Source organism: Dendropsophus ebraccatus, chromosome 10 (genome assembly GCF_027789765.1).
Source record: "Dendropsophus ebraccatus isolate aDenEbr1 chromosome 10, aDenEbr1.pat, whole genome shotgun sequence".
Lineage (NCBI taxonomy): Eukaryota > Metazoa > Chordata > Amphibia > Anura > Hylidae > Dendropsophus > Dendropsophus ebraccatus.
The window spans coordinates 75860743-75884884 of record NC_091463.1 but is presented as its reverse complement, the minus strand read 5'-3'; the positions used below and the strand labels follow the sequence as shown (position 1 = coordinate 75884884).

The 24142-nt window shown below is 41.5% G+C and overlaps 1 protein-coding gene across 1 annotated transcript; it reads right to left on the bottom strand.

The window, feature by feature from the left end:
• Window positions 1-233: 233 nt before the first annotated feature.
• LOC138766075 (cytochrome P450 2G1-like) lies at window positions 234-23429 on the bottom strand. Its single transcript, XM_069943408.1, has 9 exons — window positions 23163-23429; window positions 21616-21778; window positions 16165-16314; window positions 13759-13919; window positions 12337-12513; window positions 9553-9694; window positions 8041-8228; window positions 2239-2380; window positions 234-901 (listed from the first exon to the last, which is right to left on the bottom strand). Exons 1-9 carry the CDS (start codon window positions 23340-23342, stop codon window positions 717-719), a joined length of 1488 nt encoding a protein of 495 aa, XP_069799509.1. The 5' UTR covers window positions 23343-23429; the 3' UTR covers window positions 234-716.
• Between the last annotated feature and the right edge of the window lie 713 nt (window positions 23430-24142).

Genomic DNA, 24142 nt, shown 5'->3' with positions numbered 1-24142 from the left:
GCCCCCACTAGCATTTCCGCGCCCCCGTCCTCACCCCTGTCCCTTTGCCCTAGCTTTACACATTTGAGCTGTTGAACTGTTTTCAATTGTGCACAGAACACAAAACAGTAGTACCAAATTATTATATTTTTTTGCACACTCTCAGCATACAGCCGTATATTCTATATATTATTTTTTTTTAGAAATGTCTTCAGGCAACAGGTGTTCCAATGGTTAATGTTATGCACAAAATATTATATTATATAAAATCTAATGCTTTTATTATATACAAGAATTACAGGTGCTGAGAATTATAATATATTACAGTGTAATTTGATACCAGAATTACCAATACAAAAACTGAAATAAAAAATGTGATCTCCTATTACCGTTATACTTTTAGGGCCTGTTAACACTGAACAAATTCAGCAGGAGCTCTCCACCACGGAATCCCGCCTGCCACAGTGTCAAACAGCGGTCTATGAGAGGGCTTGCACGCCTCAGCTCTCCGCTCAAAGAACTGACATATCAATTCTTTCAGTGGAGGGCCACAGAGAGTGGAGTCGCATGAGCCCTCCCATAGACCGCTGTTTGACACTGAGGCAGGCGGGATTCCGTGGCAGAATTAAGCCGAATTTGCTCAGTGTAAACTGGACCTTACAGTCACTATCCTTAATGAAATAGAGTAGAATTCCAATTTTGTAAATCATAGAACTTCTTGGTTTTCAATATTCAACTCATAGACGAGGGATGGCCTTTATCTGGTATGAACAGGGTCTTGAAGCATTGGTGTTGGGCTCTGGTTTTATGCTCAGATTCTTTCTGTCTACAGTGGGCTCCAAGGTAAACTTTTGCAGTATAGCGGTTAGAAAAAGGAAGATCTCCATGCGAGCAAGACCTTCTCCCAAACATGATCGTTTTCCTGAGGAGACAGAATGAGCATATAAAAAAGTTAAACTAAGCTTTGAGGGGTTGTTCGGAATCCCCATGTACTGTACAAACCGGAGCAAATAGTGGTTGAGATGGGTACTAAGTAATGCTTCATTTTCCCTGCGGGACCGAAGGAGAATTGAATACTTGCTAACAGATTTGATTTTTTAAGCGACCTTAAAGAGAACCAATCACGGAAGAAATTTAAAAAAATTTTATTTTCTAATTCAATGTAATTATTTATTTAATTAACATTTGTAAATACTTTTATTTATTTTTTCGGCCGCGTTTTTGTTTTATTCACTTTTTAATTCACTGTCTTGCGCCGGCTCTTTTCAAAAGAGCCGGCTCGAGACAGGAAGCTCCCGTCATCCACAGCGGCAGCAATGCCGGCCGCCGCCATCTTGATTACGTCATTTGCGTTCCAGTGGTGGAACGCAAGTAGCGTAATCAAGATGGCGGCGGCCGGGGCGAACAAGAGGAACAGGTATAGTATAAGATACAGACTGCAACAGCAGTCTGTATCTTCATTTTGTCTATTTATGAAGATACAGACTGCCTTTGCAGTCTGTATCTTATACTTTACCTGATCCTCTTGTCCGTTGCAGTCTGATGCCGGGCGGCGCCATCTTGAATACGTCACTTGCGTTCCAGCGGTGGAACGCAAGCGACGTAATCAAGATGGCGGCGCCGGCCTTGCTGCAGCAAACAAGAGGAACAGGTAAAGTATAAGATACAGACTGCAAAGGCAGTCTGTATCTTCATAAATAGACTGCCTTTACAGTTTGTAGCTTATACTTTACCTGATCCTCTTGTTCGGTGCTGGAAGGCCGGGCGACGCCATCTTGAATACGTCACTTGCGTTCCAGCGGTGAAACGCAAAGTGACATCATCAAGATGGCGGCGCCCGGCCTTCGTTCAGCAAGCAAGAGAATTGGGTAAAGGGATAAGATACAGACTGCACAGGCAGTCTGTATCTTCTTAGATAGACTTAGGGAGAGATTTCCTTTGATAATAGGGATAGTGATTTTTAGGTGATTGGTCCTCTTTAAGCGATCACTGAGAAGAGTCTTCCTACTACAGACAATAGCTCAGACTTGCTGTTAGATCCTGCACAAATGTTGCACACTCTCTATTTCTAACTATGAATCAATATGGAAACTGTGGGCCATGATCTAACTTGATGTATATGATGGCTGTAACTAAATTATTTTTATGTTGCTATATCTAGTAAATGAGTCCAGATCCACTAGTCAGAGCAAAGTAAGAAAACCTCAGAAAGCCATATATTTTTTGCTAGTTCGCTACAAGGAAGTCATAATCACTCACCTACAGAAAATGGCATAAAGGCATCATTTTTCTTAAAGCAACCATTTTCAGTAAGAAAGCGTCCAGGATCAAACTCATCTGGGTTCTTGAATTGCTTGGGGTCTTTCAGGACTGAGGTCAGGACTGTAAACACCAAAGTACCCTGAAATTAAATGTATAAAATATGTCAAGCTAGAAAAGTCAGGTGAGATTGGTAGGTGATAGAAATACCAGACACAAACATTGAGAAGATCAGCACATCATTTCTTGGCTTGGGATATTCCTGAAGTTAGTGTATCACTGCTCACAGAATAATTAGTGATAAGAGACGTATAAGGAAATAATATGATGATGTAAATATTTAAGTTCATAATTAACCCCTTCGTGCTAATTTTTCAAAATCTGACCTGTCTCACTTTATGCTCTTATAGCTCAGTGATGCTTTAACGTATGCTAGCGATTCCGAGATTGTTTTTTCGTGACATATGGCACTTTATGTTAGTGGCAAAATTTGGTCACTACTTTGTGTGTTTTTTGTGAAAAACATCAAAATATCATGAAAAATTTAAAAAATTTGCATTTTATGAACTTTGAAATTCTCTGCTTCTAAAAAAAGAAAGTCGTAGCACATAAATTAGTTACTAAGTCACATTACCAATATGTCTTCTTTATTCTGGCATAATTTGGTAAACATATTTTACTTTTTTAGGGTGTTATGGGGCTTAGAAATTTATCAGCAAATTATCACATTTTCGTGAAACTGATTTTTTTAGGGACCAGTTCTTTTTTTAAATGGATTTAGAAGTCTGGTATCCTGAAAACCCCCATAAGTGACCCCATTTTGGAAACTACACACCTTAAAGAATTAATCTAGGGGTATAATGAGCATTTTAACCCTACAGGGGCTGGAGGAAAGTATTCACAATTAGGCAGTAAAAAAATTGAAAATTTTAATTTTCCAATAATATATACGTTTAGATTAAAGTTTCTCATTTTCAAAAGGAATATGAGACAAAAAGCACCCCAAAATTTGTAATGCAGGTTCTCTTGAGTACAACGGTACCCCATATGTGGGCGTAAACCACTGTATGAGCACACAGCAGGGCTCAGAAGGAGTTTCTGAGCGCCAGGTGCGTTTGCAGTGCCCCTGTAGTGTCAGCAGAGAGAAAACCCCTCATAAGTCACCCCATTTTGGAAAGTACACCCCTCAAAGAATTCATCTTGGTGTGTGGTGACCATTTTGACCCCACAGGTATTACAGGAAAGTATTCAAAAGAAGACAGTAAAAATGAAAAACTCGAATTCTTCCAATAATATGTTTGTTTAGTTTGAAATTTCTCAATTTCACGAGGAACAAGAGGAAAAAAGTACCCCAAAATTTGTAACGCAGGTTCTCCTGAGTACAATGGTACCCCATATGTGGGCATAAACCACTGCATGGGCACACAGGAGGGCTCAGAAGGGAAGGAGCGCCAATTAGCTTTTTCAATGCAGATTTTGCTGCAGAAGTTTCCGAGCGCCAGGTGCGTTTGCAGAGCCCCTGTAGTGCCAGCGGAGTAAAATCTCGCCATAAGTCACTCCATTTTGGAAAGTGCACCCCTCAAAGTATTCATCTTGGTGTGTGGTGACCATTTTGACCCCACAGGTATTAGAGGAAAGTATTCAAAATTAGACAGTAAAAATGAAAAACTCAAATTTTTCCAATATTATGTTCTTTTAGTTTGAAATTTCTCAATTTTATGAGGAACAAGAGGAAAAAAGTACCCCAAAATTTGTAACGCAGGTTCTCCTAAGTGAAAAGGTACCTCATATGTGGGCATAAACCACTGCATGGGCACACAGGAGGGCTCAGAAGGAAAGGAGCGCCAATTAGCTTTTTCAATGCAGATTTTGCTGAAGAAGTTTCCGAGCGCCAGGTGCGTTTGCAGAGCCCCTGTAGTGTCCGCAGAGTAAAATCTCCCAATAAGTCACCCCATTTTAGAAAGTGCACCCCTCAAAGAATTTATTTTGGGGTGTGGTGAGCATTTTAACCCCACAGGTGTTTGAGGAAAGTATTCAAAAGTAGACAGTAAAAATGAAAAACTCGATTTTTTCCAATAATATGTTCCTTTAGTTTGAAATTTCTCAATTTCTCGAGGAATAGGAGAGAAATGTCACCCCAATATATGTAAAGCAGGTTCTCCTGAGTAGAACAGTACCCCATATGTGGGCATAAACCACTGCATGGGCACACAGCCGGGCTCAGAAGGGAAGGAGCGCCAATTAGCATTTTCAGTGCAGATTTTTCTGAAGAAGTTTCTGAGCGCCAGGTGCGTTTGCAGAGCCCCTGTAGTGTCAGCAGAATAGATTCCCCCCAAAAGTCACCCCATTTTGGAAAGTGCACCCCTCAAAGAATTCATCTTGGGGTGTGGTGACCATTTTTACCCCACAGGTATTAGAGGAAAGTATTCAAAATTGGCCAGTAAAAATGAAAAACTCTAATTTTTCCAATAATATGTTAGTTTAGTTTGAAATTTCTCAATTTGACGAGGAACAGGAGAGAAAACGTACCCCAAAATCTGTAACGCAGGTTCTCCTGAGTACAACGGTACCCCATATGTGGGCATAAACCACTGTATGGGCACACAGCAGGGCTCAGAAGGGAAGGAGCACCAATTTACAGGAGCAAAACCGTAGCTAGTAATGGTTATAAGAATAGTGCAGTTACTAAAATAAGATAAAAAAAATGAGATTACAGGTAATGTGGGGTGGTCACGGGCAACCTGGGGTGGTTATGGGCAACCTGAGGTGGTTACAGGTAATCTGGGGTGGTTACGGACAACATGGGGTGGTCACGGGCAACCTGCTGTGGTTACGGCAACCTGGGGTGGTTACAGGCAACGTGGGGTGGTTACGGGCAACAAGGGGTGGTTATGGGCAACGTGTGGTGGTCACGGGCAACCTGCTGTGGTTACGGCAACGTGGGGTGGTTACAGGCAACGTGGGGTGGTTACAGGCAACGTGGGCTGGTTACAGGCAACGTGGGCTGGTTACAGGCAACGTGGGCTGGTTACGGGCAATCTGCTGTGCTTACAGACAATCTGGGATGGTTACGGGAAACGTGGGGTGGTTACGGGCAACCTGCAGTGCTTACAGACAATCTGGGGTGGATACGGGCAACGTGGGGTGGTTACGGGCAACCTGCAGTGCTTACAGACAATCTGGGGTGGTTACGGGCAACGTGGGGTGGTTACGGGCAACCTGCAGTGCTTACAGACAATCTGGGGTGGTTACGGGCAACGTGGGGTGGTTACGGGCAACCTGCAGTGCTTACTGACAATCTGGGGTGGTTACGGGCAACGTGGGGTGGTTACAGGCAATGTGGGGTGGTTACGGATAAACTGAAGTTCTTATAGGCAATCTGGGGTGGATACCTGTAATCTGGCATGGGCACCGCAATCTGGAGGGGGTCATTGGCAATTTGGGGTGGTCAGAGGCGCCGTGGCATGGTCAGAGGCGACGTGTGATGGTCAGAGGCGACGTGTGGTGGTCAGAGGCGACGTGCGGTGGTTAGAGGCGACGTGCGGTGGTCAGAGGCGACGTGCGGTGGTCAGAGGCAACGTGCGGTGGTCAGAGGCATCGTGGCGTGGGCAGAGGCATCGTGGCGTGGGCAGAGGCATCGTGGCGTGGTCAGAGGCAACGCGCGGTGGTTACGTGCAATCTGGGGGGGGTACATGTAATCTGGCATGATTACGGGGAACCTGGGGGGGTTATGTGCAACCTGGAAGGGTTACAGACAATCTGGGATTGTTACTGATAAACTGAAGTGCTTATAAGTAATTTGGGGTGGTTACGGGCAATCGGGAGGGGGTCACTGGCAATTTGCGGTGGTTACGGGCAATGTGCGGTGGTTACGGGCAACGTGCGGTGGTTACGGGCAACGTGCGGTGGTTACGGGTAATCTGGGGAGGGGTTAGGGGTAATTTGGGAGTAAACTGCAATTATTACTATAATAAAAAGTGTGTTTTATTTTTTTGTATGTTTGTCACTTTTTGTACTTTATACATTCATTTTCACTGTATTACTATGATTACTGTGATATTTTCTATCACAGTAATCATAGTTCAGTGACAGAGACCAAATTGGTCTCTGTCACTTTAAATTTTCAGAGCTTGGCTGGTTGTGGAGCGCATGCGCACTTCATAACCAGCCAGGACGTCGAGGAGGACGGAGCTCCAGGAGCAGGTGAGTATATGGGGAAGGGGGGTGACTGGGGGACGGGGGTGACAGGGGGGGTGGGGGGCGACTTGGGGGGTGGGGGGACATCACTTTTTATCCCCTGTCACCAATCATTTATGGTGACAGGGGATAAAAAGTGCCGGGAGCACATGGTACAAGCGATCTCCGGTGGCGGAGAGCATGGGGCTTTCATTCATTTTAACTTTTCCATCGCTGTGAACCGACATTAGTCGGTTCACAGCGATGTCGGCGGCCATCTTGGAAATGATGGCCGCCGGGGGAGGGGGGTTAGAGATCGCCCTACTAGGGAGGGCTGATCTGAGGTCTGGGGGACATTTATTTCATCTCCCCCCGCCGTAGATTCACGGCGGGGGGAGATGAAAGGCGGCGGCAGCACCGGTAATCTCCTTTACCGACGGCCGCCGCTATAACGTTAATAGCGGCGATCGTCGGTAAGGGGGGGGCCGGGACGGACCCCACACACTGCCCCAACCCCTCAGCTACCTCCGGTAGCCGGGGGGATGGGGTGGGGGCCGTCCCGGCCCCGCAGCCTTATTCTCTGCCATCGCCGTAAAAAGCTGATGGCAGCAGAATAAGGACCATTAGTGACCGCCGTAAAAAGCCGTATCGGCGGTCACTAAGGGGTTAAACAAACTGTTTATGTTTTTGCATGATTAAAGGATTTACAGGGTTAAATGATCTTGTTAGGAAAATGAATTTTTCACTCAGAACAGCGCATGTTTGCTCCTTGTTCCTCGCTCGCTATTATACACACCGACAGCAAGCAGGTAATTGGGGGGGGGATGCTTGCTCATAAGACTTCTCTCAAAATGGGTGCACATGGGATATCTTCCACCTGCTTTGCTGTATTCTTGACAGCCCAAGGTTGTGTGTAAATAAGTGCTGATCTCAGCGACCAGTGTTCATTTGCTGAGCCTTCGCAAGGCATGATCAGTCTTGCGGCCTGGCCACACAAGCACCCACTGGATCATTCATGCAGCCCTACTTGGCAATCAGCCATAAGCTACCCATCCCCTTTTACACAGGTACGTGTGCGGCTGACACCTGATGACTTGGAGTGTTTGTTCATTTATTGACTGACCTTGTTTACTTCTTTGTACATTGCCTCTTTGTACTTTGCTTTTTTGTATTTATTTTTATCTATTACTTGTTGCTCAGAGACTTTTTTTCTTTGTTTTGTATTTGACTTAGGTTACCCACACTAAGTCACTTAGCTATTGTGGACGGATATGTTCACACAATCTAATAAATCCTGTGTTTCAGTTAATCCTAGCTAAAGGCCCCGTTCAAACTGAGTAAGAACGGCGGAATCTCCACCGCGGAATCCCGCCGTGCTCAGCGCCCTGCTTTGAGTGAAGGAGAGGGCGCATGCTCCTCTGCTGCCACCCCTCTCTGCTCAAAGAAATGACATGTCATCTCTTTGAGCGGTGAGCAGCGACAGCAGACGTGCGTGCGCCCTCTCCTTCACTCACAGTGAGACACTGAGCATGGCGGGAATTCCGACGTTCTTGCTCAATGTGAACGGGGACATAGGTAACAAACTGTAAAGAGAGTCAAGAGGTTGAGAAGATCAGCATACTATACCTTAGGCATGTGATATCCTCTGAAGGTTGTGTCCTTACTGACAGCATGAGGAACTCCTAAAGGGACAATATCACCAAATCTCTGGATCTCATGGATTACAGCTTCTGTATAGGGCATTTTAGCTCTATCTTCTATTGATGGACAGCGGTCTCTGCCTATTACATTGTCAATCTCTTTGTGGATCTTTTCTGAAATGTAGACAAACAGAAAAAGGACATAGGGGGAGATTTATCAAACATGGTGTAAAGTGAAACTGGCTCAGTTGCCCCTAGCAACCAATCAGATTCCACCTTTCATTTTCCAAAGAGTCTGTGAGCAATGAAAAGTGGAATCTAATTGGTTGCTAGGGGCAACTGAGCCAGTTTCACTTTACACTATGTTCAGATCAGCAGGTTTGCCGTACAATGTAAAGTTCGGGTGAATCCGGAACTGCACTAAAACCAATAGAAGATTGCAGCCGTTTAGCTGTTTTACAGTGGTCTGCTGTCCCGTCCCAGTCAGTCAGTGATTGCCTGAGTGGGCTGTCCTTTTTGTTTCAGGAGTGACAGCCTGCTCAGTCAATCACAGCACCGTTGCCAGTGATTGGCTGAGCGGCTTGTCACTCTTATCGTTTTCTAACTGTTTGCAAAGTTTCAAACGAATCTGGGTTTGGGAGGCTCAGCTCGCTCAATTCTAATTAAAATTAGAGATGAGCAAATTTACTCTAAATTCAGGTTTGCGAAACACCAAATGCTCTGTAATTGATTCCCAGTGGCTGGACAAGATGGATGCAGCCCTAGAGATGCATGGAAAAACATGAATACAGCCTATGTCCTTTTTTATTTAAAGTAAATCTGTGGAACACCCTGACCCACACAAATCTGCTTTAAGTCTTAATAAATGCCTTTATATAATAACTCAGGGAGATCAACCAGAACACCGCAGAGACACCATCACGTGTCTCTACGTCGGTGTATTCTAGAACATTGCCCCCTGAATACATTGACGTCAAGACACCTGATGGTGTCTTTGCGGTGTTCTAGTTGATCTCCCTGAGGTCAACCAGCGTCCTTTTGCATGCACTTACTAGGCAATTGTTCCCACTAGCCAGAATCCTACTCCACACTGATGAGGGGCAAAACCCCTGAAACAGCTGTCTGTGAATGAATAGCTTGCTTGGGTGGTTTCCTTGATTGGAGACATTCCTTGGCTTGGTTGTTCCTTCCCGGAGGAAGGTCTGGCTAGTTCACTGACGTCGAGACACGTGATGGTGTCTCTGCAGTGTTCTTTTGCATAATATCTAATAACTGTCTTTATTCTTTGTAAAAATGACTTTGTGGTCAGTGCAGTGTCAAATAGGTGGATCCCAGAGCTCCAGTGCCCTAGGCCTGCTATACCTCCCTGCACATCCTACCTGCCCCTCCTTAGTTTACCAACATCCCCTAGCCTTGATTAGGGATGTCACCCCTATAGCTATGATCCTATAAAGAATCAAGTTCCAGTTACAAAGAAAAAAGAAAAAAAGATGTTTACCTTGTATTTCTGGATATTTCATAAGTATAAGAAAACCATATCGCAAGGTCAAACTTGTAGTCTCTGTTCCAGCAAGGAATAAGTCTAGTATTGCTGCTTCTAGATTTTCCTCATGAAATTCTGTGTCTGGATTCTTTTTTTCCTGGAAAAAGTCAATTAATAAATATACATTTTTTTTGTCATAAATTGTCAAATAGATAAATATATATATATATATATATATATATATATATATATATAAATATATATATAAATATTTTCTAACTTGTACCAATTTTTGGTTGAGGGCAACAGGGTAAACCTATGTATTCCAATAAAGAGAATAAATCTATCAATCCAGCAAAACTTTATACTTTATATAAACATTACACCATAGTTCACCACACCACAGGGGTTCTGATGACGCTTTTCGAGTGCACGCTCTTTATCACAGACAACTTTACGATCACCACCAGTCATTTAAATACACATGTGTTAATCACAATTAATGAGCAACTGGTGTTTAAACATACTGTACATATAAAAGTAAAACTATGCCATGTTTAAGAACAGATTGCATATATATACTGTAACTTCATCCACTATTTATATTTGTATTATGTATTAAACATATACCGTACATAGACATGAACATTCAATAAAGTGAAGATGCCATTTTGGTGCCAATATGCTTCCCGGAATCACCCCCTCGCAACTTTGCACTTTTTCAGTCCCATTATTTTTTTTCATTTGCACAAGAATCGGCATGCTCTGATTTTTTCTTCCAAACCTAATTTTTATAAAAATTTTTGATGTTTACAAAGTAAACGGTAGGTCACAAAGATAACCAGTACATTGTACATGGATTAAATCAAGGTGGATATTTGAGCTTTTCTTGCCTTGATTGTAAGGGCCCTATTCCACAGGACGATTATCGTTCGCATAATCGTTAACGATAAACAATCTCAAACAAACGCTATTGCGAAAGACCTGAAATCGTTAACCCATTTACAAGGAAGGATAATCGTTACTTATGATCATTCTTGCAGTCGCCTTGTTGTTACTATTGCGTTCGTCACTTCTGCGAACGACCAAACGACGTCTAATTCAATGCGAGCGATTTGTGAATGAGCAACGATAAAAATAGGTCCAGGTCTTATTAACCTCTTAAGGACATATGACGTACCCGTACGTCATATGTTCTCAAGAGCACTTCAAAGCGGGGCCGCGCAGAGACCACGCTTTGAAGCGCCGCGGTCCCGGGTGCCACGTGTAGCCCGGGACAGCCGCTATTAGCGGGCACGGTCTGATCGCAGTGCCCGCTAATTAGCTAATCGGAGGCAGCTGTCAAAGTTGACAGCTGCCTCTGATTACTGGTGTCTAGTTTGGGGAGATCGCTCCTCCGGGACGTTGTCCCGGAAGAGCGATCTCCGTTACTGCTGCCGGCCGGGGACCGCTCCAAGATGGCGCCGTCCTCGACTCGGCACTCGTTTGTTTCCGGCTGCAGCAGCCGAAAGCAAACGAGTGCCGATCTCATTGATCTTTGCTGTATATCTATACAGCAAAGATCTCAATGAGACATCAAAGTGTTTATACTAGAAGTCCCCCAGGGGGAATAACCCTAACCCCAGGGAGGGAATAACCCTAACCCCAGGGGGGAATAACCCTAATCCCAGGGGGGCTTCTAGTATATGTGTAAAAAAAAAAAGTGTTGTTAATAGTAAAAAGCCCCCTCCCCTAATAAAAGTTTGAATCACCCCCCTTTTCCCAGGTTATAAATAAAAGTAAACAAACAAATAAATAAACATGTTTGCTATCACCGCGTGCGTAAAAAAAAGTCGTATATGCGCAATCAAGGTACCGATAGAAAGAACACATCATGGCGCAAAAACTGACACCTCACACAGCCCCATAGACCAAAGAATAAAAGTGCTATAAGCCTGGGAATGGAGCGATTTTAAGGGACGTATATTTGTTAACAATGGTTTGAATTTTTTACATGCCATCAGATACAAAAAAAGTTATACATTTTATACATCGTTTTAATCGTAACGACTTGATGAACATGCATAACAAGTCAGTTTTACCCCAGGGTGAATGGCCTAAAAACAAATACCCCCCAAATAATAGAAATGCATTTTTTTTGTTCAATTTCACCACATTTTTAATTTTTTTCTGGTTTCGCAGTGTACTTTATGCAAAAATTCAGCCTGTCATTGCAAAGTACAATTAGTGACGCAAAAAATAAGGGCTCATGTGGGTTTCTAGGTCGAAAAATGCAAGTGCTATGGCCTTTTAAACACAAGGAGGAAAAACCGAAAATCAAAAACGAAAATTGGCCCCGTCCTTAAGGATTTCTTGTTCGGTCATTAATCGTCAACTGCTATTCAACCGAATTTCGCTTAGAATCGAACGACTTAACGATAATCTGAACGATAATTGTCCTGTTGAATATGGGCCCATAAACTCTGTCTCCAAATAATGAATCATGCTGTTTAGTGCACTGGTATTTAGCTACCTCATCGTATGGCCTTATTACTGCACCCCACCAGGCAGGACATGTGAGAAATTTTAATACTAAACCCAACTGTGCATCCAGCTCATTATTGCACCAGATTAGAGAACATGAGATAAACTTGTGGAAGCCTTCATGCCAGAGTGATCAGTAAAATGACATCCATGACTGGCAAAGAACCACAAGCCTCGGGCCACTAGCATTCTCCCCTTCAACAACATTTGGTCATCCTCCATGTACTGTATATAATCCCCAAAGGTCTCCAAATCTAACAATATCTACAATCCCACCTCTTCCATCTTTATAAGAAAGCAATCTATGAAGTCACGAGGGCAGTTCTCATCCAAGGTGGCTCTGTGGGTAGTCACCATACCCTTGATAAATTGTTTCAGATTATTAAAAAGTGTGAAGATCTTCTGATGGGGCCCAGGAATGTAGGGCGCTATCTTCGGGAACAGGTTAAGTACCTAATGATAGAGAAAAATAGAAAGCATAACATATATTTGTTTGTGAAGTATCACATATATCTGTAGTTTTTTCCCTAAACTTTTTAATAACTAAACTAAATTGACATTTAAAAATATATTTTCATACTGGCTTAGGCCGGGTTCACACAACGTATATTTTGAATTAATCATGGCCATTGTTGTGCAAACTGCACACAGCAACCAATCAGCTAAGCTTCTAGCTCTGGTGAAAGGAAAGAGGAGCTGTGATTGGTTGCTGTGGGCAGTTTGCACCAGTCTAAATTTTACACCCTTTGATAAATCTCCCCCATAGTATTAACTGCGGAGTTTAAAAATTATTCACTAAATAACACACATTACAAAGTTATACAACTTTGTAATGTGTGTTATGTAAGTGAATGGCCCCCTTCCCTATATACTACTGGTGGCAGCACACAGGAGTCTATATACTACTGGTGGCAGCACACAGAGGGGCTATATACTAAAGGGAGCAGCACAATGGGGTCTATACATTACTGGGGGCAGCACAATGAGGTCTATATATTACTGTGGCAGCACACAGGGGACATATATACAACTAGGAGAGCACACAGGGGACATATATACAACTGGTGGAGCACACAGGGGACATATATACAATTGGGGAGCACAAAGGGACACCTTAAAGGTATGAAGGCACAGAGAGGTGTAACTACTATATAGAGGTACAGGGGACCTAACTACTGGATGTGCTGGAGCCTAAAATGTTTCTCTGGCAGATTCTGGAGAGAAGATTCCTAGCCAGGAGAAGACTTCAAGGTGGCCCAGGCTGGATGGAGAGACAAAGAAAAGGTGAAAGATTCTGATCAGAGAAGACGCCCCCTGTGAGTCACTAAAGGTAACTGCATCCTGCTATAGGGTTGTAGTTGTAGTGATAGTGGTCATGGTGTGGAGGTATGATTTAATGATATCATTAGTGGCAATATGTAATCACTGTATGGTGGTAGGAGTGTTATAACACAACTACTGCATGTTCCGGAGGCTCGTAATACAATGTGGGGGCACATTCTAGGCTTTACACTGTCTGTGGTGCACCGATTCTGATAACACTGGGCCATTTGCCTTCTCTGCCTAGGGCACCAAAACTCCTTGTCCCAGCCCTGTATTACAGTATGTATGTCTTATGTATGCTAGTAAGAAGAAGAGGAAAGATACAATATAGTATAATTGCACCTATACACATTGAAGATATTTTGTGTTACTTACCTGTCCTGACCTTGTGTTAAACAGCTCAACGACATCATTTAAATTTTTCAAGAGAGTCAAGAAGTTTTGGTCGTCATAGTCAAATCTTTCACCAAACACAACTGAGCAAATGACATTGGAAACTGCTTGTCGCATTATATATACTGGGCTGATTGGAGAATCTATTAATATAAACAGGAGTCAGAAGACATGAAGTCAATGTTTTTACTATATAATATAATACAGATATTGCAAAAATATGATAAAGATTACTTTACTGGCTGTTTCTATTAATTTTAAGGGATCTGTCAATGATTTAGTGTACATTTTAAAAGAGTCAGCTTTAACCCTTTAAAGATGGAGCCAATTTTCTTTTTTGCGTTTTTGTTTTTCCCTCCTTGTGTTTTAAAAGGCCATAACACTTGTATTTTTTCACCTACAGACTCACATGGGCCCTTATTTTTTGCGCCACTATTTTTACTTTGCAATGGCTGACTTAATTTTTGCATAAAATACGTAAAATATGTTCCTCAAGTTAGTATGATTACAGTGATAGACAACTTGCATAACTTTTATATTATTTGCCAGCTTTAGAAAAATTTAAATCTTTTAAAGAAAATAAATATTTCTCAACCTCTAGGCGACCCTGGACGTACATGTACGTCCAGGGCCGCCTACGGGAGTTCAGAGCACGTCCACCGCGGTCCCGGGGTGCCTCATGTAGTCTTGGGCTGTGGCTATTAGCGGGCACGGTCCGATCGCCATGCCCGCTAATTAGGTAATCGAAGGCAGCTGTCAAAGATGACAGCTGCATCCGATTATGTTATGCAGCCATTCCCTGGTGTCTAGTGGGGTGGATTGCTCCTCCGCAACATTGTCCCGAAGGAGTGATTCACACACCTGGCTCGGGCCGGGGTCTGCACCGTAATGGTACTGATCCCAACTCGGCACTCGGTTGCTTCCGGCTGCAGCAGCCGGAAGCAAACGAGTGTCTATCTCATTGATCTATGCTGTATTACTATACAGCATAGATCTTAATGAGAGATCAGTATACTTATACTAGAAGTCTCCCAGGGGGGCTTCTAGTATAGGTATAAAAGAAAAAAAAAGTGTCATTAATAATAAAAAAAAAACCTCCCCTAATAAAAGTGTGAATCATCCCCCTTTTCCCATGTTATAAATAAAAATAAATAAAAAAATAAATAAATAAACATGTTTGGTATCGCCGCGTGTGTAATTGTCCGAACTATTAACTAATCACATTCCTGATCTAGCAGGGTAAATGATGCAAGCACAAAAAAAAATCCCAAGTGCAAAATTGCGAATTTTTGGTCACATCAAATCCACAAAAATTGAAATAAAAAGCCATCAAAAAGTCACATATTTGCAAAATATGGTGCAAAAAATGACACCTAATACAGCCCCATAGACCAAAAAATGCAAGTGCTATGGCCTTTTAAGCACAAGGAGGAAAAAACAAAAACGCAAAAATTTTAATTGGCCCGGTCCTCAAAGGGTTAAAATTTAGCCTTTGGTCTATGTTGCTGTGTGATGTGTCATTTTCTGCACCATAACCTGTACTTTGTACCGGTACCTTGTTTGCATATATGAGACTTTTCGATCACTTTTTCAAAATTATTCTGGATTTGATGTGACCAAGAATGCCCAATTTTGCACTTTGGCAGGTTTTGTGTTTATGCTGTTTACTGTGGAAGATCAGGAATGTGATAATTTAAAAGTTAAGTGGCTTCCGCATGTGGCGGTACCAAATATGTTTATTTATCTTTATTTATAAAATGGGGAAAAAGGGGGTGATTCAGCCTTTTATTAGGGGAGGAGATCTTTTATTAATGATTTTTTTTTTATTTACTCATTGATTAGAAGTCCCACTGGGGGACTTCTAATATAACTACACTGATCTCTCATAGGGATCAGTGTAGAATGCATTATACAGCAGCGATCAATGAGATCTATGTTTTTGGCTCGATATTCTATTGATCTGGTCTGCATCATACCAGATCAATAGAATACCGAGCAAGGATCAGAGTCCCTGGCCGGTAAGATGAAGGGATTCCCCCTCTGCAATCACATTGCGGGGGGATCCAGCCTCTAGACCCCAGGGAAAGGTATATAGAGGACTTTTAAATACAGCTGTCATGTTTGACAGCAGCATTTAACAGTCTGAATTAGCGGGCGTGGCAATCAGTGCGGTGCGAAATCCCTCTGTACTTCCCTGGCGGCGCAATTACGTAAACGTATGTCATCCATGGTTAAGGGTTAAAGTCTTAAAAGTGTTGAGAAAAGAAGAATTCCACAAACTGAGCATGCATGTGCACAGGTAACTCTTAATAGATAGTTTCTAGTTAACAGCTATATAAATTATATGGCCAGTTTGAAAGTATGAAAAAAAATATTTTCAGGACCCACCTTTGTCCTTCATAAATTTTTCAGCGAGGCATCTTGCTTCTTCCTGAATTCTTTCTTCAATGCTCCTTTTTCCCATTCCAAAATTTCTCAATGTTGTTAGAGAAAATCGACGAAGCAATTTCCACCTTTCTCCATTGCTGGCAATGACCCCTGTCAGTTTACGCATGCAGTTAAAGGGGTTGATCAAGATTAGATGCTTTTCTTTTCTACAAATATGCACATGCTCATGGGTTACAGGTTAGCTGTATCTACTTCCCCACCAAACACAATTCATAAGCTGGATTAGCATTGTTTGTGGTGGAAACTACCAAAGTTGTTCTAATCCTTGCTAATTGTATATACATATGTCATCTCATGCCTGGTCCCTAGCACGGCTCCTCATCTCTTTTGTGGACACTAGTATGGCTCCATCTATTATTGTTGGTCCACAGAATGGCTCCTTTCTCTAATGCATCATGACTTGGATTGTGCCTTTCCGGTTTTTCCTGCCTTCCTCCTGCCTTCTATCTAGTTATGCAGAATTCCCCCCTTAATGTTACTTACAAGGCTCCTGCTCTTACACTTTGCATCCAGATGATTTAGAGCACAGGTTCCTATTGAAAATGCTAAAAAAATTGGTCTGTGGTTTGGATAAGGTAGAGGATAGGGATGAGCAAACTTTTGAAAAGTTTGGTTCGGTTCGATCCCCCGAACTTTCCTGAAGTTCGGATTCTTACGAACCGAACCGAACCGAACGAAAACGGACCTTGCAATAATGGCTGAATAATTGCAGCTACAATAGTGGGGGTGTGATAGGGTATAGTTTTGTGTAGTTGCAGTTGCTATTACAATGAAAAAAATGGAAAAAATCAAATTGCAAAAATAGTGAAAAAAAAAAATAGCTGGCAAATCGGCAATAATGCCGACTCCTCTAATGGTTAATATATTTAATTAATAAAACACATTTTCGTTGTAATAAAGTCACTTTCGTTGTTCAATAATTTAATCATTGTGCAATTAAATATACTGTTAAAATAAATATATATAAGGTATTGGGAATAGAGGTGATTGGCACTCAAAAGACAATTGGCATAGGTGGATCGGAATATTATATATTGTGATTAGGTTATAAAACAATAAATACCATAAATACCAAGGTTATAAACTTAAAATCTAACTTTATATATAAAGATAAAATAATAATAATACAACATAAATGATAGAACATAGAAAAAATAGAAAAAATAGAAAATAATATAATATAATATACATATGCAGTTGAACAGCTTTATAAATTCTTATTTTTAGTATATCTCCATGTTTGATTAATTGTAGGTATTACGTTCTTGTATTGTTATTTCATCATGCAGTACTAATTCATATATATAACAGTATGTGTGTTAGAAAAATGGATAAAAAGTATGGTAAAAAGTAAAAGTATGGTAAAAAATAAGTATTGCCACTCTTAAAAATGGAAAGCGGTGCAGGGCCCTTGCTTTACCGCGTATTTAGTTATTAGGTTCCCGTTCATCTATCTCTTATGTCCCTATAGGTTGGACAAATATATAAGGAGTCAGGTATATTTGTATATTTGTATATTCATATGGTGAAAGGGAACCTAATAACTAAATACGCGGTAAAGCAAGGGCCCTGCACCGCTTTCCATTTCCAAGAGTGGCAATACTTATTTTTTACCATACTTTTACTTTTTACCATACTTTTTATCCATTTTTCTAACACACATACTGTTATATATATGAATTAGTACTGCATGATGAAATAACAATACAAGAACGTAATACCTACAATTAATCAAACATGCAGATATACTAAAAATAAGAATTTATAAAGCTGTTCAACTGCATATGTATATTATATTATATTATTTTATATTTTTTTCTATTTTTTCTATGTTCTATCATTTATGTTGTATTATTATTTTATCTTTATATATAAAGTTAGATTTTAAGTTTATAACCTTGGTATTTATGGTATTTATTGTGTTATAACCTAATCACAATATATAATATTCCGATCCACCTATGCCAATTGTCTTTTGAGAGCCTATCACCTCTATTCCCAATACCTTAATTCCATTATAGTTCTAACAGGGGCAGAACTAGATAGTGCACTCAAGTTTTTGACATATACCAGATCGTCCATAGACTTTCAGTTGAGCACACCACACTATTTTCTTTTTCGCAAATATATATATAAATAGATGCATGTGTATATATATATATATATATATATATATATATATATATATATATATATAAATATATATATAATAGCAAAAAAGCCGCAGCATTCGTGGTGAAATAATATGCAGGTGGGTGCACACCGCGTACCCCGATCCAGGTGTACTCCAATATAAATTCAAACATGCGGCAGCACTCCAAAAGTCCAAGGAAAAAGTGAAGATTTATTGACACTCCATGCAAAAAATACAGCGACGTTTCTGACTGCGGTGTGCAGTCAGAAACGTCGCTGTATTTTTTGCATGGAGTGTCAATAAATCTTCACTTTTTCCTTGGACTTTTGGAGTGCTGCCGCATGTTTGAATATATATATATATATATATATATATATATATATATATTTATTTATTTTTTTACAGTATATTTTATTGCACAAGTATGGATTCATTTAAATTAAATTATTGAACAACAAAACTAATTTTATTACAACGAAAATGTGTTTTATTAATTAAATATTAACTATTACAGGAAGCTCTTTTAAAGCCGTTAATTCATATTCCCTGTAATAGAGCTCACTGTAATAATTAATACTTTACTTTAATTAAAACATCAAATGTTTCTTCTAATTATGTTATCACAATAGCATTATTAGAAGAAACATTTTGAATCATATGTGCGCTCAGCTGATCAGCTGATCGGCTGAGCGCACATATAATGAGCGGGTCCGCAGTACAGTGACTTCATTGTGCTGCGGACCAGCGAAGAGGACACATCGGGACATCAGAGGGTGAGTATACAGCTCTCCCCACCCCCTCCCCTGCACTGCACCCATCCCAGCAAGGAAGTGGGGTCACTTAACCACTTCCTTGCTGGTATGGGTGCAGTCTGACATCAGTCTGGCCCCCAAGGGGTTAAGGGGGATGCAATGAATCCTCCCTTAACCCCTTGGGGGCCAGACTGTAAGCAGCGATATGTAAAGATGCTGCATACTGTAAGGTGCACAACACCGCTCACAATGATGGGTGTTGTGCTCCTGTTTGTGTGTTTTTTGTGTGTTTCTCCCTTTTTGTTTTTCAGATATCGGTATCCTGTGGATTATGTCGGATTCGATGGCCTATGTTGATGACCAGCGGTTGTTTGGATTTTAAAAAAAATAAAAATGGTCAATGAGGGGTGTGGGGGTGTTTTTATTTGAATAAAAAAAATTTTCACTTGTGTCTTGTCTTTATTTCTTTACTTTATAGACTTACTAGTGGAAGCCATCTAATAGACGGAATCCATTACTAAGTCGGGGCCTAGTGTTAGTCGGTATAAAATGGCTAACACTAATCCCCCCATTATTACCCCAGTACCCAATGCCACCAGGGGTACTGGGAAGAGCCGGGTGCCAGTGGTCCCGGAGCGTCAAAACTGGCGCTACATGACCAGGCGGCAGCAGACTGGTAGTATTTAGGCTGGGGAGGGCCTAAACCAATGGCTCTTCCCACCCTGGTGTTACCAGGCTGCTGTTGCTTGGTTTTTAACCCAGCTGGTTATGAAAATAGGGCGATTTTTTTTTTTTATTATTTATTTTAAAAAAAAACGAGTAGGGTTCCCCCTATTTTCATAACCAGCCGAGTTAAAAACCAAGCAACAGCAGCCTGGTAACACCAGGGTGGGAAGAGCCATTGGTTTAGGCCTTCCCCAGCCTAAATATTACCAGCCTGCTGCCGCCTGGTCCAGGAGCGCCAATTTTGACCCTCCGGGACCACTGGCACCCGGCTCTTCCCAGTACCCCTGGTGGCATTGGGTACTGGGGTAATAATGGGGGGTTAGTGTTAGCCATTTTATACCGGCTAACACTAGGCCCTGACTTAGCAATGGATTCCGTCTATTAGACGGCTTCCACTACTAAGTCTATAAAGTAAAGAAATAAAGAAAAGACACAAGTGATTTTTTTTTAATTCAAATAAAAACACCCCCACACCCCTCATTGACCATTTTATAAAAAAAAAAATCCAAACAACCGCTGGTCATCGACGTAGGCCATCGAATCCGATGTAATCCACAGGATACCGATATCTGAAAAACAAAAAGGGAGAAACACACAAAAAACACACAAACAGGAGCACAACACCCATCATTGTGAGCTGTGTTGTGCACCTTACAGTATGCAGCATCTTTACAGATCGCTGCTTACAATCTGTCCCCCAAGGGGTTAAGGGAGGATGCATTGCATCCCCCTTAACCCCTTGGGGGCCAGACTGATGTCAGACTGCACCCATACCAGCAAGGAAGGGGTTAAGTGACCCCCCTTCCTTACTGGGATGGGTGCAGTGCAGGGGAGGGGGTGGGGAGAGCTGTATACTCACCCTTTGATGTGTCCTCTTCGCTGGTCTACAGCACAATGAAGTCACTGTGCTGTGGACCCGCTCATTATATGTGCGCTCAGCTGATCAGCTGAGCGCACATATGATTCAAAATGTTTCTTCTAATAATGCTATTGTGATAGCATAATTAGAAGAAACATTTGATGTTTTAATTAAAGTAAAGTATTAATTATTACAGTGAGCTCTATTACAGGAAATATGAATTAACGGCTTTAAAAGAGCTTCCTGTAATAATTAATTAAATAGTTAATTAAACACATTTTCGTTGTAATAAAATTAGTTTTGTTGTTCAATAATTTAATTTAAACGAATCCATACTTGTGCAATTAAATATACTGTAAAAAAAAAAAATATATATATATATATATATATATATATATATATATTTATTTATTTTAACAGTATATTTAATTGCACAATGATGGATTTTTTTTTTAATTCAATTATTGAACAATGAAAGTGACTTTATTACAACGAAAATGTGTTCTATTAATTAAATATATTAACCATTATAGGAGTCGGCATTATTGCAGAGAATCGCTAACCCCGTAATGCCGATTCCTCTAATACTGTTTCCCTGCTTTCCCAGATGCATTCCAGAGGTGTTTGCCTCACTTTCTAAAGATATCTTTGATTTTATTTGTTATTGTTATTTTAACCAAATTTGTTACGAACTTTCTCAAAGTTCAGTTCGGTATCGAATCTGGTTCGTTACGGTTCGGTTCACTCATCCGTAGTAGAGGCTGCTTATAGACATATAGCTTCCATAGACTATAATGGGAGGAGAATAAGTAATTGGAAGAGTGGTCTAGATTGGATGGGGTCTTCTCAAAGGAGTATTCTTTCATTCACAATAAAACAGTCAAAAAATTATGAGCTAGACATTTTTTTTATTAGCTTACCAAAATCCTTAGAAAGAAATTCTCCTGTTCCTAAGTCTCCTCTATCACTAAATGCGTCGTTGCGGTCCACCAATGCCTCCTTTATTGCATCATACCCAATCAGTACTATCGTCCGAAGGTTCGCTATGTGGAGGGTGTAGACAGGTCCATATGTCTCACTCAGCTAGAGATAGAAACGATTGAGAAGTTATATACTACAGGTCTGAGCAGAAACCATAAGCTTATAGAAGAGGGGCTATCCTGTCTTCCTCTTGAAAGACCTGCAACTTCAACAGCAGCTTAAAGGGGTATTCCGCCTATGTGCTTAAAAAATAAAATGTTCCCAAACCTCTTACGTCTCACTCACCAAGCCCCCCCCCCCCCTGAGTATTTTGAGCCATCTCCCGCCTTTCTAGGGGCCACCGGTCCTAGGTTACAACTTTGTAGAAAACCTTGTCAATATCTGAGATGGTGCTGGCCAGGAAACTGCATTTCCCATCATGCACCACACCTTCTTTAGAAGTGTGTAGAAGAGAACAGGTAAGCCTGGCTGCTGTGAAGAGATTGTGTGGTCACATGATCAGACCACATCAATGTAGAGGGAGGGTGTGTTTTGCATCAACCAATCAGGAGGTGTAAATCACAGAGAGATGGACAGATGGCTAATAAACATTTTACATGTTCCTCATTGCTTTGTCATAACATTGCATGTAAACCTGTCTGCAGGGGCAGAGGACCTTTCCCCAGTGGTGATGTCAGAAGTGGGCTTGGCCTGTTTTTACTGGGCCAGACCGCCTCTGATTCACGTGGGTTGCGACTCAGATAGGACAAGGGAAAAGAAGAGGAGGGAGACGGGGTGGAGAGCCAGAGGAGGATTTTGCTCTACCGAAGGAGGGTCAGATGCTGGAAAACCACTGGAAAGCTGCAGAAAGGTTAAATATTATAAATTACCAACTGTCATAGAATAAAAAAGTGTTTCAATGCAATATCCCTTTAAGTGTCAAGTCTGCGGATTGAGAAAGTGCAACTAACGCCGATTTACTTCACTGCAACTCACCAGGATCTGGGAACCCTTATTGGATAGGACCCCCACTTCCTGGTAGCCTTCCAAGCTCTAAGTCTGACATCACTATTCACCTTTATTAAAGAGACTTTGCAAAACTACTACCTATTTGTTCCAAATCTCCGTGTTCTGCCAAAGCAGTGATTCAAAAGGGTGCTGGAGTACCCCTTTAATAAAGTGTGTTGGAGGGGGGGGGGCTTATTGTTCTGGGAGAATGTTTTTTATATGAACTTGTATAACAATGGCAGATTACATGGGTTATTCTTATAGCAGTTCAGCACACAATTCCCTCTCTTTAACCAGTGAGCTTCTCAGCAGGTTATAGGCTATTTAGAGTGGTCTATTATAAGCATTGTAATAAAATATTCCCAGCATCCTGTCATTTAAATTCCCTAAGACTTCCCTTTTCTATTACTGGATCATCCACAATCATGAGACATTATAGTAGACACTGTAATATAGACAGCTTCCTAATAAGGCTAAGATCACATACAGGTGTACATACCTTAATTAAAGACTGTGGTAGCTCGGTGGGGCTGATCTGAAGGGTATTTCCCAGCAGGGGTAGAGGTGTGGGTCCTGGGGGTAGGTTACTGTATTTTATCTTCCCCCACCATTTAATGAGATATATTACGAGAGTAACGCCAGTGGCCAGGAGAAGCGTTGCTGCAATACTCAGAGCCATATTGTGTCCCTGTGATTCCAGCTCGGAGTGTACTATGTCCTTCTGTATTTAGACATGACCAGGAACAGGGCAACAGTCTAACATGTAATCTATGAGAACAGACTGGGTGTGTTCAGAGTGCAGAGCTGCATTGCATAATACTGTACAGAGGCGTAGCTGGGATTCATGAGGCCCCATATAAATAAAAAAACATACGGGGGCCTCCCCTCCCTCCCCTCCCTCCCCTATACACAACACTATACGCTGAGAACTGGGTTGAGGGTGGGGGGGTGAGGAGGTCGGACCATGCTGCTGTTATTAGTAAATAACCTGTGGTTCCTCAGCTGTAGAAGAACTACAACTCTCATCATGTACTTGTAGCTGAAGGCTGAGATACTGTACCTTAGGCAATTTTTTCATATGGAAATGTAACCCCCCTCCCCACAAACACACACACCATCACCCTCACACATTTTTCTACTTGCTGGCTACCAGAGAATCAAGGTCAGGGGCAGAGGTGGATTAACTTTACCATAGGCCCCTGGCTGTTCACCAAGCCTGCCCCCCCCCCAAAAAAAAAACAAAAAAAAAAAAACACTGTAACTAAGGCAGCACTAGCCTGGTGTTCATAGCACAGGATAGATAATGTCATGACTCCCTTATCTGTGCAAAATTGCTGTAGAAAAGCCATGATTTTTTGCAAATCATGGCAGAACTGTAGCCAGGAGACATTTCACCACTAAAAGTATCTTTTTGGGTGGTCATGGGTCCCCCTGGAGCTCAGGGCCCTGGGCTACTACCCGAAACAGACCTATTATAAT

Excerpts from the sequence above, each read along its gene's own strand:
- LOC138766075 (XM_069943408.1), bottom strand. The coding sequence starts at position 23,342 with ATGGCTCTGAGTATTGCAGCAACGCTTCTCCTGGCCACTGGCGTTACT. Across the intron at positions 21,779-23,162 it reads TACCACAGTCTTTAATTAAG|CTGAGTGAGACATATGGACC; the intron begins GTATGTACACCT and ends TTCTATCTCTAG. Across the intron at positions 12,514-13,758 it reads TTAACACAAGGTCAGGACAG|GTACTTAACCTGTTCCCGAA; the intron begins GTAAGTAACACA and ends CTCTATCATTAG.